This window comes from Selaginella moellendorffii, unplaced genomic scaffold (genome assembly GCF_000143415.4).
Source record: "Selaginella moellendorffii unplaced genomic scaffold, v1.0 SELMOscaffold_26, whole genome shotgun sequence".
In the NCBI taxonomy this organism is placed as follows: Eukaryota; Viridiplantae; Streptophyta; class Lycopodiopsida; order Selaginellales; family Selaginellaceae; genus Selaginella; species Selaginella moellendorffii.
The window spans coordinates 1,514,645-1,529,006 of NW_003314287.1; the positions used below are offsets into that span (position 1 = coordinate 1,514,645).

At 51.5% G+C, this 14,362-nt stretch overlaps 6 protein-coding genes across 10 annotated transcripts; 3 read left to right on the top strand and 3 right to left on the bottom strand.

The window, feature by feature from the left end:
- Nucleotides 1-2: 2 nt before the first annotated feature.
- LOC112348012 lies at nt 3-1,652 on the bottom strand. Of its 2 annotated transcripts, XM_024679869.1 has the most exons (5): nt 1,562-1,652; nt 1,358-1,499; nt 981-1,192; nt 842-907; nt 3-788 (listed from the first exon to the last, which is right to left on the bottom strand). In XM_024679869.1, the coding sequence occupies exons 2-5, from the start codon at nt 1,400-1,402 to the stop codon at nt 380-382; spliced, it is 732 nt and encodes a 243-aa protein (XP_024535637.1). In that variant the 5' UTR covers nt 1,403-1,499; nt 1,562-1,652; the 3' UTR covers nt 3-379. The 2 variants fall into 2 exon arrangements, with proteins under 2 accessions (XP_024535637.1, XP_024535636.1); XM_024679868.1 differs by having other exon boundaries at nt 1,358-1,609.
- Nucleotides 1,653-1,812: 160 nt separating this feature from the next.
- LOC9629071 lies at nt 1,813-7,203 on the top strand. Of its 3 annotated transcripts, XM_024679885.1 has the most exons (7): nt 1,813-2,423; nt 2,502-3,347; nt 3,409-3,855; nt 3,912-4,101; nt 4,176-5,590; nt 5,725-5,872; nt 5,965-6,141. In XM_024679885.1, the coding sequence occupies exons 1-5, from the start codon at nt 2,022-2,024 to the stop codon at nt 5,129-5,131; spliced, it is 2,841 nt and encodes a 946-aa protein (XP_024535653.1). In that variant the 5' UTR covers nt 1,813-2,021; the 3' UTR covers nt 5,132-5,590; nt 5,725-5,872; nt 5,965-6,141. The 3 variants fall into 3 exon arrangements, with proteins under 3 accessions (XP_024535653.1, XP_002975030.2, XP_024535654.1); XM_002974984.2 differs by lacking the exons at nt 1,813-2,423; nt 2,502-3,347; nt 3,409-3,855; nt 3,912-4,101 and adding exons at nt 6,312-6,537; nt 6,595-7,203 and having other exon boundaries at nt 5,258-5,590; nt 5,965-6,262; XM_024679886.1 differs by lacking the exons at nt 1,813-2,423; nt 2,502-3,347; nt 3,409-3,855; nt 3,912-4,101 and adding exons at nt 6,312-6,537; nt 6,586-6,800 and having other exon boundaries at nt 5,258-5,590; nt 5,965-6,262.
- Nucleotides 6,826-7,767, bottom strand: LOC112348102 (calcium-dependent protein kinase 6-like). The gene has a single exon (XM_024680165.1). The coding sequence runs from the start codon at nt 7,765-7,767 to the stop codon at nt 6,826-6,828; it is 942 nt and encodes a 313-aa protein (XP_024535933.1).
- A 227-nt stretch (nt 7,768-7,994) lies between these two features.
- LOC9638151 (protein TIFY 6B) lies at nt 7,995-9,505 on the top strand. Of its 2 annotated transcripts, none has more exons than XM_024679887.1 (6): nt 7,995-8,202; nt 8,310-8,494; nt 8,578-8,647; nt 8,700-8,964; nt 9,031-9,088; nt 9,160-9,505. In XM_024679887.1, exons 2-6 carry the CDS (start codon nt 8,322-8,324, stop codon nt 9,299-9,301), a joined length of 708 nt encoding a protein of 235 aa, XP_024535655.1. In that variant the 5' UTR covers nt 7,995-8,202; nt 8,310-8,321; the 3' UTR covers nt 9,302-9,505. The 2 variants fall into 2 exon arrangements, with proteins under 2 accessions (XP_024535655.1, XP_002975031.1); XM_002974985.2 differs by having other exon boundaries at nt 8,322-8,494.
- A 218-nt stretch (nt 9,506-9,723) lies between these two features.
- On the top strand, nt 9,724-13,488 carry LOC9638152 (acyl-CoA-binding domain-containing protein 6). Its single transcript, XM_002974986.2, has 15 exons — nt 9,724-10,126; nt 10,189-10,350; nt 10,410-10,487; nt 10,547-10,642; nt 10,691-10,757; nt 10,808-10,869; nt 10,920-11,059; nt 11,115-11,241; nt 11,289-11,403; nt 11,452-11,540; nt 11,600-11,686; nt 11,740-12,006; nt 12,069-12,542; nt 12,594-12,653; nt 12,712-13,488. The coding sequence occupies exons 1-15, from the start codon at nt 10,031-10,033 to the stop codon at nt 12,748-12,750; spliced, it is 1,959 nt and encodes a 652-aa protein (XP_002975032.1). The 5' UTR covers nt 9,724-10,030; the 3' UTR covers nt 12,751-13,488.
- Nucleotides 12,708-14,288, bottom strand: LOC9638153. Its single transcript, XM_002975165.2, has 8 exons — nt 14,045-14,288; nt 13,919-13,986; nt 13,709-13,856; nt 13,552-13,632; nt 13,335-13,421; nt 13,151-13,236; nt 12,979-13,099; nt 12,708-12,919 (listed from the first exon to the last, which is right to left on the bottom strand). Exons 1-8 carry the CDS (start codon nt 14,252-14,254, stop codon nt 12,845-12,847), a joined length of 876 nt encoding a protein of 291 aa, XP_002975211.1. The 5' UTR covers nt 14,255-14,288; the 3' UTR covers nt 12,708-12,844.
- Between the last annotated feature and the right edge of the window lie 74 nt (nt 14,289-14,362).

Below are 14,362 nucleotides of genomic sequence, written 5' to 3' on the forward strand. Positions count from 1 at the left end.
CGTTAAACTGAAATTAACAAATAACTTATTCTTCTCACTGGGCTGTGCTTCGTCGCCTGGGAACGTTACAACCGGGGCAGCGGGAGGAGAGGTTCCAAATTGTACACCAAAACTCGTCGCAAGAGAGAATTTTTTTTTGTTGTTCTTCCGCCATTAAAGTCCATCCCTGCCCCTAGAAACTTTTTTTTTCCTTCTTCCTCCTGTTGTCAGGACCAAGCAGCACTAAAAACGAGAAATCTCTCCAAAGAACGAACAAAGGATCCAATCCAACCAACGATGAAGCTCTCTCTGTCGCCCCCTTGATGAAAAGCTCAGTCCAGAGATATCTACACGGAGCAGCATCCATTCTTCCTCCTCCTCCTCCTCCACCCCGGGAAGCTCAATCGTCTACAAGTCTCCACCCCGGCACTGGGATCTCTAGCAACTGTTGCTCCGTCAATCCGCCAGGGCCGGCCTTTGCCACGGCCTTGGCAACCGCGGCGGTGGCTTTCACCTGTGCCTTCTTAGGCTCCTTCGAAGCCTTTGAAACTTTGAGCTTTGTGGTGGCGACAAGTACCTCGTCAGCGGGCTCTTCCGTGCCATTGGTGGTGGTCTCGCTCGGGTCCCTCTTGATCGCTACCACCGCGTCCGCTACCACCGCAGTGCTCGTAGTTACCAGCGCGTTGCTCATCGTATTCGTTTTGTTGTCGTGCCTCTCCTCGTCTGGCATGTCTGTGTTCTCGGCGGAACTAGAGCTAGTAAGCTCTGCTTTTTCGTCGGTCTCTTTGGAGGGAGACCTCGAGAGAGACCTGTCAAACTCCCCCGAGTTAGTGAAAAAGAAAGAAGAAAGAAAAATCTTAACTGGTAGTGGAACGGACAGCTTCTACCTCCATATCCAACACGCTTTATCATTTTCCTCTTGAGCAGTCTGCGAGTTCTCAGGCAAGAAAAACAATGTTAATACACAAGACTGCAAAGAACGCACATTTTCTAGTCCTTACAGTCTGAGAGCTTTGCTCGTGTCTGGATTGTTTCCCAGTGCCTCACGGATCACCTTCTCGGTAAGGGTCGCATTTCCAATAAGTTGAAGCACGCGGTAAGAACAGCGCAGCACGCGACTTTGTTTCCAGCCCTCCTCGTCAAGATCTGCCTTAAGGAAATCTCCATTGCTACTGGAAGGGCTCACAGTCATTTCGGACTTCCCCTGGTTCTTCTGCAAGAAAGAAAAAGAAAAAAGAGAGTCAACAGAGCGCCAAATGCACCTCTAGATCATCACACCACACAGAAACCAAGCCCTATGGCCGTCTAGATCCCTATCTACTGTAGAAAAGCCGCGCAAGAAGGCCACAAAACCTCACATTCTCCCGGATTTACAGACCTTACGGACGCCCAGTCGATTCCTCGGCGCAAACCGCGATGGCATTTGAAGCTTTTCTCAGGCGCTGCAGCGAATTCCCAGCCGGCACACCATGCGACATCCACAATCTAGGGCCGCGACGCGCCGAGCTAGAACCCTACCGCTGGAAGAAGAAATTTCGGAATGGAATCACAAACCCTAGCTGCGGCAAAGCGCATTATATACCTGGAGGGAAACCTGGAGATAGACTGGGGATGAAATGGCTTAGGGTTTAGGGTTCTGTACAGGCCATACGCCATGGACGATCCGACTGCAGAGTTTTCAACCAACGGTCCAGATCGATCGCATCTGCGGCGAATATGCTACCGGATTGGCACGGCTCGAATCGTCCTGTGAGGGGAAAACATTCTGTCTTATCAGAGGCTGACACGCGTCTCGTGCTGGGCTGTCAAATGTTCCACACGCACAGGTCTTTCTTCTTTGCTGGTAAAAGGAGTGCTTAAATCCTTTGTTCTAGGGTTTGGGGCTCGAGGGGGGCCAAGCGCGTCGTGGAGTAGCGACGAGGTCAAGTAACGCCTCCAAGCGGTATGATCATTCCCCTCACAGCTCGGAATCCACGGATTATCTGAGCTACATTGCGATCGCTGTCGCGAGAGGCTGTGATTTCGGGTAGATCTTGGCGAGAATGAATCGATTTCTCTCTAAATCCAAGAGTATGGAGACTGGTAGCAGGAGATCGACGGAAATTGGGCCCGGGTTGCCACCGCTGGATGTGAACTTGTCCGAGAGCGCTCTCAAGGAAGCCGCGTATGAAATTATCCTGGTAGCATCGGGTTCCATCGCCGCCAGGGCGCTGGTTTACACAGGGATCAAGAAGAGCACGAGTTTGAACAAGCCTGCCGAGAAATCAGCCACGGCTATGGCTGCCAGTCGAATGAAGAAAGCTCTGGGGCTTAGATCTAAACGCGACAGTGACAGTCAAGGAAAAGCCAAGCAGCCGATAGAGCGTCTGAGAATTCAATTAGGTGTATCGGAGAAAGTGGATGCCAGAGTGAGACGAGCACTGACGAGAGCTACAGCAGGACAGGTATGGAAATCCCGTTCCAAGCTTTTACTCCTTTGCTTAAGCTCTTTAAGCCCACCTTTCCTCTTTTTGTTGATGCAGACTGGAAAGTCTCTCGTTGTTCCCGTGGAGCTTCTCCAGAACATTGGCTCCACCGATTTTTTTGAGAGCGAGGAATACAACCAGTGGCGAAGTTCTCAGCTAGACGTTCTGGAGGCCGGTTTGCTTTGCCATCCTAAGATCGATTTGGACAAACGTGAGCTTGGAGCGCAGCGCTTGAAGCAGGTGCTGTTTGAAGCCAGGCAAACTCCGTTTGAGACCGGTCGGAATAGCGAACGCATGCAAGCGTTGAGAAGCGCAGCTATGGCCTTAGCAAGCAGGGGAGACGATGGTATCCATTGGGCAGATGGCTATCCTTTCAACGTCCACCTTTACCAGGTGTTACTGCAGTGCTGCTTCGACACACAGGATCCGAGTGCTGTCATCGACGAGATGGATGAGTTGGTGGACTTGCTCAAAAATGGCTGGAGTATACTTGGCATCGATCAGAAAGTTCACAACATCTGCTTCCTGTGGGTTTTGTTCCGACAGTTCTTCGTCACGGGCGAGACTGAGCTGGAACTTCTAGGTGCTGCTCAGACTCAGTTGAATGAAGTTTCTAAGGATGCCAAGAACGAACGGGATGCCATTTATATCCAGCTTCTGAGCTCGGCTTTGTCGGGGATGCAACAGTCAGTTGAGAAGAGGCTCTTTTCGTACCACGACGCGTTTCCAGTTGGAGGTGCCGGACTCATGGACAAGCTGATCCCGTACGCCCTCGCTGCTGCTCAGATCTTGCACGAGGACATCTCTCAAGAGTATCGCCGAAGACGGACGGAGCAAGTGAACGTGGCGGCCACCAGGATTGATGCCTACATACGTTCCTCGGTTAGGAGTGCTTTCGCAATGGTAAGTTCCTGTCTGTTCTGAGGTACTGTTTGTTTAGCTAACTACTGTTAATTGGACGCAGATGATGGAGCAAGTTGATTCCAAGAGAAAGTTGGCCAAAACTCAGACTCCGGCGCTTGCTGTCCTTGCAAAAGATACTATGGATCTTCTCCGAAATGAGAAGGCAAAGTACAGTCCAATCTTCAGTCAGTGGCATCCCAATCCTGGGGGTGTGGCAGCTGCGACTCTCCACGCGTGCTACCACAGGGAACTTAAACAGTACTTGACTGGACTCAAAATTCTCACTCCCGAATCCGTAGAGGTTCTGAAGTCGGCAGACCAGCTGGAGAAAGAGCTCGTTCAGGCCGTCGTCGAGGACGCGGTTGACTGTGACGACGGAGGAAAGGGCCTCATTCGAGAAATGCCTCCTTTTGAAGGTGATTCCACTGTAGCGGCCTTGACAAAACAGTGGGTGCAATCGAGCATCGAACGCCTCGGGGAGTGGGCGGAAAGAAACATGGCAAAAGAGGTTTTGTTTCTGAAGCGTGTCTCCACTTTGGCTGACGCTTTGTGGCCTGTCTGTAGGACTGGAATCCAAATGCAATGCGTGAGCATTATGCGCCATCAGTAGTGGAGCTGTTGCGGCTGATCGAAGAGACCTTGGACGCTTTCTACGTGCTCCCCATCTCGCCTCCAAAGGACGTTGTCCAGGACCTTGCTTCCGGGGTGGACCGAGTTTTGTATCGATATGTTGCTCACGCCGTCTCCAACTGCGGTAAGCTATTATTTTGCGGGCCAACCAAGGAAACTTTCGGACTGATATCTTATGTTTCTTTGTGGTTTTCGTAGAATCCAAGACAAATCCCCGTTTGCCGCCTTTAACGCGATGGAACAAAGATCTCCATGCAAAGAGCAGCTTATCCTGGTTCAAAAAGGACAAAAGGAAGGGACAGGTAGAGCCCAGGAATGGCGTCCAGCACGTCGACACGACCGAGCTGCAGCACCTCTGCGTTCGCATAAATACGCTGTATCATCTGGAGTCTGAGCTCGAGTTTATGGACAAGCGCATACGAGCCGGGTGGCAGGACAACAGCGTGAAGCGAGACTCCGAGCCACAATCCAAAAAGCAGCCGGGCAAATCTCCAGACGCCAGCGGCGATCAGGCAAAGTTTGAAAGAGCACGGTCGAGCTGTAAAGAAGGCATCCAGAAGCTGACCGAGGCCGGCGTCCACCGCGCCGTTTTCCAAGACATGAGGGCGGTGCTGTGGGACGGACTGTACGCCGGGGGCGTGGCAAACGCTCGGGTGGACCAGGTGATCCATCAGCTGGATGCGCAGCTGGAAGTCATCGCGTCGACCGTTTCGGGGCGGCTCCGGAACAAGCTCGTGACGGCGCTCATGAGGTGCTGCTTCGACGCATTCTCGCTGGTGATCCTTGGCGGCGGGCCGTCAAGAGCGTTCCAAGCCGCGGACGCGGCGATGCTGGAGGAGGACCTGGCGGCGCTACGGGAGCTGTTCAAGGCCGACGGCGACGGGCTCCCGGCGGAGGTGGTGGACAGGTACTCGTCGTGCGCAGCGCAAGTTCTCCCGCTCTTCGCCATGGAGACTGGCGAGCTCATCGACAGGCTCAAGTCGCTCGACGGCGGCGGCAGATCGAGGGGCTCCTCCTCCGCTCCCGTGCCGCCCAATCCCAAGAGCTGGAGCCCATCGGATCCAAACACAGTGCTGCGAGTTCTCTGCCACCGCGCGGACGAGACGGCCTCCAAGTTCCTCAAGAAGGCGTACGGCCTTCCCAAGAGAGTGTGATCTCCCGTACTAGCCCGATTTTTTGTATATAGAGGATATTCTTTAGAATGTTGCTTGACGGACTAAGCTTTAACGCTGGCGGTATATTCTGCGCGGCTTTTTCGCGCCGTATATACCCCGTATATGCCCTAGCTCTCGTCGCTCTCCGTGTTGCGTGTCCGATCGTTTTCTTATTTCTTCGCTCCCCGGTCTTCGCTGCGCCTTCCTTTGTGTGTCGGCTATTTTCCAGGGAGGGTTAGATCTGGATTGTCAATCCCTCGCCGCGGCACTGTAGAAATCTACGATCCACGGCGCGCTAGAAATTCTAATCTTCGCTAGAGCGAGCTTATTGATTGGCTGGTTGCTTGATTCGAGCGTTCTTACGCGATCTTTTCGATTCTTTCTTGCTCGGGGGAATGGCGGAGGATCCCAAATATGCCTATCCCGCGCAGCCGGCGTATGGCTATCCCCCCCAACAAGGTATGCGTAATCTTCCCTCTTGCCTCTCTTGTTCTTCCAGCATTTCCATTCGCCGCTAGAAATCTTTTTCTTGGAGTTTGTGGCTTTCGATTCCTACGATCATGATCTTTACTCTCTTGCGGATTTGTCTCCAGGGTATCCGCCACAGGGCTATCCCCCGCAAGGCTACCCGAATCAAGCGCAGGGAGGATACTACCAGCAGCCACCGCCAGTAGTTCCACCGCCGCAGTATCAACAACAAGCTCCTCCGCGCAAGAACAACAGCAATTTCTTGACTGGATGGTAAGCTTTCGATCGATCGCTCGAGCTTTTCCATTTTCTCATCTGGATTGGATGGAGCCTGACACCATCGATTTTTAATTTCTTCCCTGTAGCTTGGCCGCGATGTGCTGCTGCTGCCTCTTGGATGACTGCTGTTGCGACCCCACTCTCTTGATCATCGACTGAGAAGAAGTCGAAGATGAAATAACGCGAGATGCGATCCATCCATCTATCCGTGTGTAATTTATTTAGAAATTTATCAAATCAAAATTTTAGGGTTCTTGGGCAAAGTTTAGGGCTCTTGGGTGAAGTTTTAGGGTTTTGTGCATGGAGCTCTCGTCCGAGCAGCTCCAGCGCAAGGTCGAGGCGGTGGAATTCGCCGCCGAGGAGCTCCTGATCGCCAGGCGCCAGGTAAATCTCCGGGAATGCGGCCGCGGAGAAGTTGATACCTCGATCGCAGCTTGTGGAGAGCGACAAATCGCGGAATGGGACGCGGGAGGCGCTCACGGCGCTGCGCAGGCAGGCGCGGACGTCCAAGAGCAGCGTCCTGAGCAGTGAGAGCGACGAGAAGATCTGCCGGACCTGTGGTGATTCCGATGGATCGCGCCCCGTCTGGAGCTTGTGCCCGGGGGCCGACGTCTTCGTACGCTTGCCCTTTCATCAAGTGCATTGCAATCTGGAAAGAGGTGGGACACTACTTTTTGGTATCCTTGATTGTTTTCTCATTTTTTTAGTGTTTCCAGCGCAAGTGGAGCTCGAGACAGACGTGAATCGATTGCAGAGCACTGTCAAGGAGAAGACGTTTCTTTTGTCTGAGAAAGGAGCCATCGCGGATGTGGTCAGCCCGAGCTTAGTGGAGAGCTTTGTCAAGCTCAAGGATCGGCATTGAGTTAAGTTCTTCGCAATACACAATAGTTATAGCGATCTCGTTTTGCGAGATTTACACTTACATTGTTTGATGGTCAGGGCGAATCTCACTGGTCCGGGAAGAAGCCCAGTATCCACTCGTGATCGAAAAACTGCTCCAGCGTGAAGCGCTCCTCGGGCGACTTTGCGATCATGCACCGGATCAAGTCCGCCGCCAGGGGTGGTATGCAGTCCCACCTGAGCTCCCTCTGGATCTCATCGTCGCTCCTCGCAAACACCTCCATCATCCGCCGGTAGCTCAAGTTGTAGAACGGAGTCATCCCGGTGAGGCAAGTGTAGAGAACCATCCCGAGCCCGAAGACATCACTGGCGGTGGAGTATGATCCAGCGATGACAGACTCGGGAGCCATGAATCCGGGGGTCCCGATTCCATCGCTGCTCCACGGCCAGCACGATCCAAAGTCGCCAAGTTTGATCTCGTACTTGGTGGCGGCGGCGGCGGCCGCGTCCGGAGTTGATGATCCAGCGCTCGCGGGCTTGATGAGAACGTTTCCCGGTTTGATATCGCAGTGGATCATCCCGCGGTCGTGGACTTGATCCAGCGCGACGGCGACGTTGTAGACGACGGTGGCGGCCTCCTTCTCGCCCAGCCGCGTCTTGAGCTTGATCATGTCGGTGAGGCTGCAAGAGCACAGCTCCAGGACCAAGTGGCAGACCTCGTCGTCCATCTCGCCCACTACCATCTCGAAAATCTCCTCCTCGAGCTTGATCACGCCGGCGATGGCGCTCGCCATGGTTAAGGCCCGCGCTTCTTCCCTCCCGCGGCCATGGGCGATGGTCTTGACCGCGAAGGCCGCTCCATCGGATCTTCGCAGGGCTTGGAAGACGCCCTGGGATCCATCACCGATGCGCGACTGGAGGGTGTATCTTTCGACCAGGCGCGGGTATTTGTGCCAGAGCTCGTCGTCTAGCTGCGAATTTCGGGGCCAGTGATCGATGATCTTCTTGCTCGCTCGCTCCAGATCCTTGTCACAAGCTCGCTTCGTCATGAAATTAGGGTTAGGCTATATCCTTGAAGGCCAAAAGATTTTTTAACAAAGGAAAGTTAGTATGGATTAGGGTTAGGGGTAGAGGTAAAAGGTGAAGATATTTTCTTATTATGAATTATCAAACGTGTTTCATGTTTCCCACTGAGAAGGGCATATGCTCCCACGAGATTCTCCGTCGCGACACTGCCACGTCCGTCACTCAAACGGAGCACATGTCATTTGGCCTCGTGGATTTCAAGGCGAGGCGAGCGAGTGCGTGCGAGTGCGTTTATATTCTTTCGTGTCCACCATTTCACCGCATCCAGCCATCCATCCCCACCCCATTTAGGTCTTTCTTCCATCGCTTTCTTGGGTCGATCTATTGGCAGGCGGCCGCTCTCACAGCCGCATCGATCGACCGGCGCCTGGAATTTTACTTTTGGGGCTTTCTCTGAGGTAAGATCTTTTTCTTGTTCTCTTTCGCTCTCTCTCTCTCTCTCTCTCTCTGTCGTTCTCTCTCGGGGCTTTGGCTTTTGGAACTTTTGCTTAATGCTGCTTGCTAGGGAAATGTGAAGATGGTCCTCGAGGCAAGGGAGTTGCAATTCAGGAAATTGCTAACGGGGGATGATGGTTTCAACGATTCGGCCACTCTCTCGCTTCTTCCGCCCAGCCAAGTGAGTTCTTCTCAGCTGGAAGTTCCTCCGGAGAGACCTTTGACTCATGCTGCTCCACTTGTAAATGGCGCAAGGTAGAGAAGTTCTTTTTTTCTTTCTTTGTTTCTTTTCCTTTCATGGATGATGGATTAGAGCTCATATTTGTTTGACTTTGTAGGCCGAAGCACCAGCTTACGATCTTCTACGCGGGTTGTGTCAACGTTTATGACGATATCCCTGAAGATAAGGTGTGTTCCACTTGTGAAACTTCTCTCGTGTCTTACACGAGTTTTTCTTCAGGCTCATGCGATCATGCTCCTGGCTGGGAATTCAGCCACTGGAAACGCGAGTCAGATTCTGGGATCCTTGGCATCCTTGCAAGCCCCGGCTGCAAACCATGCCGGCTTTCCCGAGCCGGCTCACAAAGTTCGTAAGTTACAGCAGGGATTGGCAGCTCCATCGCAGGCCGGCTTGCTTCTAAGCCTCAACTTTGGCGGCCGCGCAAGTGGAGGAAACTTTAACCCCGGCATTCCCAAGATCTCGTGTCCTCCAGTTCCAGCTCAAGGTACACACAGCTTTTCTTTTTCCTTGTTCATGTTCTAAATTGTTTCTATCTTTTACTTTGTCGCAGTGCTTCCACAAGCGAGGAAGGCTTCTCTAACTCGGTTCCTCCAGAGGCGCAAAGAGAGGTAAGAACGTAGAGCAGTGATTTGCTTTTTGCGAGCATTTGCTTATGCGTGAAGGGAGAAATTCTTTGCAGAGTTCTCCAGCAGTCTATGGAGTCCGTCAAGGATGACAAAACCAGCAGCGAGTTTTCCGTGAAGAATCAGGACTGCGCGTCCGCTCAGGAAGAAAATTCCGCCCTCAAGAAAGAAAACTCGGTGGGATCTATCGAAGCTTGAGCCTCTAAACTTTATACTACGTATATACTTTTTCTAACTCCCAACTGAATTTCTGTAAAAAAAAGGCTTAAAGAGAAAAAGTTGAAAAAAATGAAGAAAAGGTAGGAAAAAAAACTTAAAAAGAAATAGATTTAGGTGACTTGTGTATCGTCAATTTTTTTGGTTTCCGACTTAGAAATCATGGAAACTTCAAAGTTATTGTTTGATCGATTGCAGGCCATGGTATTTGAACTTACCTTGCAAGACATGGTTTGGTTTGTATTGTTCGTTTGTTTGCCTTTGATTGGAAGATACATACAAGGAGAAAGAACAAACCAGTGGGCAGTGGGCAGCCGTACGCTCTGACTGATTGGCCGCCTGGCCCAGGAATGGCTGAGCCATGGGCGTACGGTCGCGAAAGCCGATCACTTTGGCTTTGGAATTTTAGTGTTTTTATCCAGTCTGGCGATGGTGGCTTTGCTGCCTGCCAGGGGCCTGCGCCAAAGATTTGTGCGCGCAGCGATTTCAATGCGCGATTTCTTCCTCCAGTGATCGATGCTCGCTCCTCTGACCGGCGGCGCCGCGAAGAACAGGCTCTCTGGCGCGGTCGTGCGACGGGAACAGGGGATTCGGGGATTCGTGGTCGCGATTTTGGTAGGGTTTGTGTTCTGTGCATGCGGTGGTTCCCACGAGCGAAATTTCGGAGATTTGGCTCCGGATTGCTCGGATTTGTAGCCTAGCTCGCGAGCGATGGAGGCGCCGCATCTTTCAGCTCATCACAGCAATCGGCATGAAGGGAAGCGGGACTGGTTTGGATTGTTCTCGAGCTTCCGGCACGTCTCCAAGGTAAATCTTGCTGCTAGCCTTGCATTGCAATGCGAGACTATTCTTCTTTATTTTCGCTGTAGCATCATGAGGACTCTCTCAGCCTCTCCAGCACTCCTTCCCCTGATGGAGGCCTACAACGCCTTGGAAATCGTGGCGGAGACGAGAAGCTCGAAGACATCGTGGAGAATAGGAATTGGACGGCGATCCAGCCGTCTGGATTCCGGCCTCAAGCTCGCCGTAACGTAAGTTTGAGCTACATTTTGGCGAGAGAAATCACTCACAGTGGTTGCTTGTTCTTTAGCACGCAACGACAGTGATAGGAAGGAAGATGATCGTTGTTGGTGGTGAAACGGATAATAGAAAGCTCAACGATGTACACGTAAGTTGGAAACACACTTTCGGATGATGATAAATATTTCCTTGCTGGCTGTGTTTTAGATGCTGCACCTGGGAAAATTGACATGGTCCGAGCTTGGATCATCTGTAATAACAAAACCTTCGCAACAGCTTCCACCGTGTAGCGGCCACAGCCTGGTACAAACACTTGAGATATTCTTCCTTGATCTATCATTTATCTTACAGATTGCGTGGGGGAAAACTGTTCTCTTGGTTGGAGGAGATATGGACCTTCACACTGACAAAGTCACAGGTTCGATAGCTACGTTCTCGAAGAATTCGACGACCTTTCCCTTGTTACAGTTTGGTCGTTTGACCTCGAGACAGAACACTGGACTAAAGTCCATGCGAAAGGCGACGTTCCCGTAAGTTAAGTGAGCTGTCTCACACAGCACTGACGAAAAAAACTGTGCAGGCAACACGGAGTGGTCAAACTGTAAGTCGTGCCGGCTCTATTTTGGTCATGTTTGGAGGCCAAGATGCAAGAGGCCGCATGCTAAATGATCTTCACGTTTTGGATCTCAAGTCACTCATATGGCTTCCCTTGCTTACAAGGTAGGCTACATGTTTTACGCATTTGCCGCTACCACTTTTTTGCTGTTTTTCTCAGTGGCAAAGGACCATCACCACGGGCCCGACATGTTGCTGGCATGTATGATGATCGTTACCTTCTTGTGTTTGGCGGTTCGACGAAGACAAAAGTCTCAAATGATCTCTATGCACTTGACTTTGAAACTGTACGTATGTCATACGGCATGCCCATCCTCTGATATCCGTTTTGCAGATGGTGTGGTCTCGCCTAAAGCCAGGAGGATGTAGTCCATCTCCTAGGACGGGCAGCTCTGGCGTCCTTGTGAATAACAAATGGTACATTACGGGCGGAGCTCAGCGTGGAACCAGTACGGTTTTTTGAGCGGCTTTTCATCCGGTCTAATATTATGTCTCAGGAGTTGCTGAAACTATAGCACTTGATATTCCCAAAATGTCATGGATGAACGCTATGAGGAGTTCGCTGGATTCTGTTGCCAGTAATCAGGTACAGGGTTTTGTATTTGTCTCTGTAGTAAAGTTCTTTTTGTTTTCCTGCATGCACAGGGACTGAGCCTTGTTGTAGTTCAAAAAAAAGACAGGACTTTTCTTGTTACCTTTGGCGGAAGCGGTGCAAAATCTAGGAGCAACGAGGTTCGTGCTTATTATAATCACCTTCCGTCCTCTGGTGACATTAGAAATCGTAGGTGCAAGTGCTGTACATTGCATCAGCGGAGCAAAGGGAAGACAATGACATTTTTCATGGCAGCAACGGACGTACGTCACCGAGAGACCCGCTTGTACCTTCTGCAGCTCACAATGCTGTGAGCCCCACGAATCAGCGCCCGACCGTCCTCTCTCGGCTTCTAGACTCTCCCTCCCCGGAAGCTGTTCCTGGTCTTGTTCCGCTGCGCCAGATACACTCTCAGGCTCATCAAAGTTACAAGGCAGGCGAGAAGGTTCTTAACGACAACGTAAGCACCGAAAAGATGGTCTTCATGTTCTTCAGTAATACCGATGCAGGCTTTTGTGTCAGGTTTCGTATGGCGAAGAAGAACCCGAGTCGCCGGATGCACACGACACCGTGACTAAGGAACCTCAGTCGCCACGCCCCTTGGAGCAGCACGAGACTTCCGTGGACGCCGACGTGAAGTGCGATTCCGATTCTCAGTCGGACGAGATCGAAGATGTTGGCTCGGAAGAGATACTCAAAGAAAAGCTTGCATTGGCGGTGAAGAAGAATCTCCTGACCGAGGCAGAGCTCGAAGCAGTGCAGCAAGAAAAGGACGAGCTGGAGAAGAAGCTGAACCTTGCAACCAGGAGCCAGCAATCCGCCGAAGCAAAGCTCGGCCTGGTAACGAGGGAGGTGGAAGGGCTGAGAAGAAAGCTCGAGGCGTCGGAGCTCGTCCAAGAAGAGTCCAACAGCCTTTCCAACATCGTCCACTCTGAGAATTTAAGGCTGGAACACGACCTCTCGTTTCTAAAGGCGGTGCTCGAGGAGACTCAAAAGGTAACTTTCATTGCGGCATAGCTGAGCTTTCTCTTTATGATCACGTTGTAGGAGTTACATTCCACTCGAGGAGTCCTGGCCAGCGAGCGCACAAGAGCCTTTCAACTACAGGTTCGTTCGTTTTCTCACATTTTTGTTGTCACTCATTCATACGGGGACTGCCTGTCAGGTTGAATTGTTCGAGTTGAAACAGACGCTACAATCATGAGCGCGACTAAACCAATTTGTACATATGGTTTTTTTGACGTATGGAAGGTTCTCTTCGGCATTTATAGACAAGTACTACGGTTGTTGTTTACAGTTCACGCTCTCAACTTCCTAGAGAAGACGACGTACATTGGATCCGTTCTTCCGGGATTTGGCGAGATATCCAAGGCCTGAAAGAAAGCTCTGGCAACATTGACGAGAAGAAAGGCAGGCTTGGTTTTTCACGTACCTCGGCTGGTTCGTATCCTCCAGCGTAATGGAAGTAAGCACCAACAATCCAGACGTGATCCACGTCCCCAGTTGCCGTCCACACGGAGACTGCCTTCGTCCAGAAGCATCGATTCGAGAAACTAGAGGCAGCGGCGAGATTTATCTTATCCGAAAGCAGGCGAAGCACGTACCTCAAGCAGGCTAAACCTCCGGGCTTAAGTACGCGATTCATCTCCTTGAAGACATCAATGGGCTTGCTCAAGTAGTCCACACTGACCTGTGAAGGAAAAGAGAGATGGAATAAAGCGAGGAGCCAGGCACACGGAGAAAAGAACGAAGGAAAAGCAACCTGGAAAAGAGGCCAAGCAGCCTTACCGTGTTTGTAATCACGTCGAAGGAATTGTCCTCATAAGGCAGGCGAGGATTCTGGTTTAGATCTTGCACCAAGTACTCTGTTAGCACCTGCGAAAGAAAAGAGAATATATATATATATATAAGCTCTCGAGAAACGAGGTGAAAGATTTTTCTATTCTAAAGGAGCTGGAAAGGAGCGAACGGAAGAACGAACAAAAAAATAAAGCCTGGACCTTACTGGGTTCCGTTTGAGCTCTTCCTCGTTTAGTCCTTGTCCGGCGATGCGTTGCTGTGCGTAGTTCTTGGGATAGTGGCTAACCTGTGAGTCAGATCGTCATGGCCTAGCGAAACAAAAAGAAAGGAAAAAAAAAATTCGAAAGAAAAATCTCGCGTACCCAGCTGCTACACATGTCTAGTAACGCCACGCCGGGAGTGTTGCTTGGTGGGAACACTGTTGCGTAGTATTTAGTGAGCGCCTGGATCGCAGCGTCGTCAATGTGAGTGACGAATCTGGGCGTGGAGTAGAAGAGCGTGTCTGGTGATCTTGAGAAACAAAGAACGTCTTCCATGTTAGCGAGAGCATTAGCTATCAATGTGGAGCTTACTCGTCATAACGCTGGAAATCTTCCTTCTTGAAGGGGAATTCCTCCGGCCACCCCACGTTTCTTAGAATCTGGAGAGAAGGGGGAGAAATCCTGTGGAGATCGATCGAAATATCCGGGAATTCTTACCTCCTCTGCCTCGGATCTCTTCTTGGACCTGGCGGCAAACGCTGGATCCCCGCCCTGCGGCTCCATGATTCCAGCCGCCGCCGCTGCGGCGCCGAGCAGCGCCCGGCGCAGGAATCTCGGCGCTAGAGACGCGCTAGCTCGAGAGGATGGCGTCGGCGACCTAGAACAAACGCTGCGCCACCGGTAGCTCGCAGTCACAGCTGCCGCCATAGCTCCCTGACCTGATACGTGGCAGGGATTATTCGATGCCGGGAATATGCTTCCGGTTTGAAAAATCAAGGCCAACAGTTTGATTTTTTAACTGTCATGCCCCGTTAG

Coding starts and splice junctions, on each gene's coding strand:
- LOC112348012 (XM_024679869.1), bottom strand. CDS start 1,402: ATGCCATCGCGGTTTGCGCCGAGGAATCGACTGGGCGTCCGTAAG. Junction 1,193..1,357: donor ATCGACTGGGCGTCCGTAAG/GTCTGTAAATCC, acceptor TCTTTCTTGCAG/AAGAACCAGGGGAAGTCCGA. Junction 908..980: donor ACGAGCAAAGCTCTCAGACT/GTAAGGACTAGA, acceptor GAGAACTCGCAG/ACTGCTCAAGAGGAAAATGA.
- LOC9629071 (XM_024679885.1), top strand. CDS start 2,022: ATGAATCGATTTCTCTCTAAATCCAAGAGTATGGAGACTGGTAGCAGG. Junction 2,424..2,501: donor CGAGAGCTACAGCAGGACAG/GTATGGAAATCC, acceptor TTGTTGATGCAG/ACTGGAAAGTCTCTCGTTGT. Junction 3,348..3,408: donor TTAGGAGTGCTTTCGCAATG/GTAAGTTCCTGT, acceptor AATTGGACGCAG/ATGATGGAGCAAGTTGATTC.
- LOC112348102 (XM_024680165.1), bottom strand. CDS start 7,767: ATGACGAAGCGAGCTTGTGACAAGGATCTGGAGCGAGCGAGCAAGAAG.
- LOC9638151 (XM_024679887.1), top strand. CDS start 8,322: ATGGTCCTCGAGGCAAGGGAGTTGCAATTCAGGAAATTGCTAACGGGG. Junction 8,495..8,577: donor CCACTTGTAAATGGCGCAAG/GTAGAGAAGTTC, acceptor TTGACTTTGTAG/GCCGAAGCACCAGCTTACGA. Junction 8,965..9,030: donor TCCTCCAGTTCCAGCTCAAG/GTACACACAGCT, acceptor ACTTTGTCGCAG/TGCTTCCACAAGCGAGGAAG.
- LOC9638152 (XM_002974986.2), top strand. CDS start 10,031: ATGGAGGCGCCGCATCTTTCAGCTCATCACAGCAATCGGCATGAAGGG. Junction 10,127..10,188: donor GCTTCCGGCACGTCTCCAAG/GTAAATCTTGCT, acceptor TTTTCGCTGTAG/CATCATGAGGACTCTCTCAG. Junction 11,687..11,739: donor CAAAATCTAGGAGCAACGAG/GTTCGTGCTTAT, acceptor TAGAAATCGTAG/GTGCAAGTGCTGTACATTGC.
- LOC9638153 (XM_002975165.2), bottom strand. CDS start 14,254: ATGGCGGCAGCTGTGACTGCGAGCTACCGGTGGCGCAGCGTTTGTTCT. Junction 13,857..13,918: donor GATTTCCAGCGTTATGACGA/GTAAGCTCCACA, acceptor TTGTTTCTCAAG/ATCACCAGACACGCTCTTCT. Junction 13,633..13,708: donor TAGACATGTGTAGCAGCTGG/GTACGCGAGATT, acceptor TCTGACTCACAG/GTTAGCCACTATCCCAAGAA.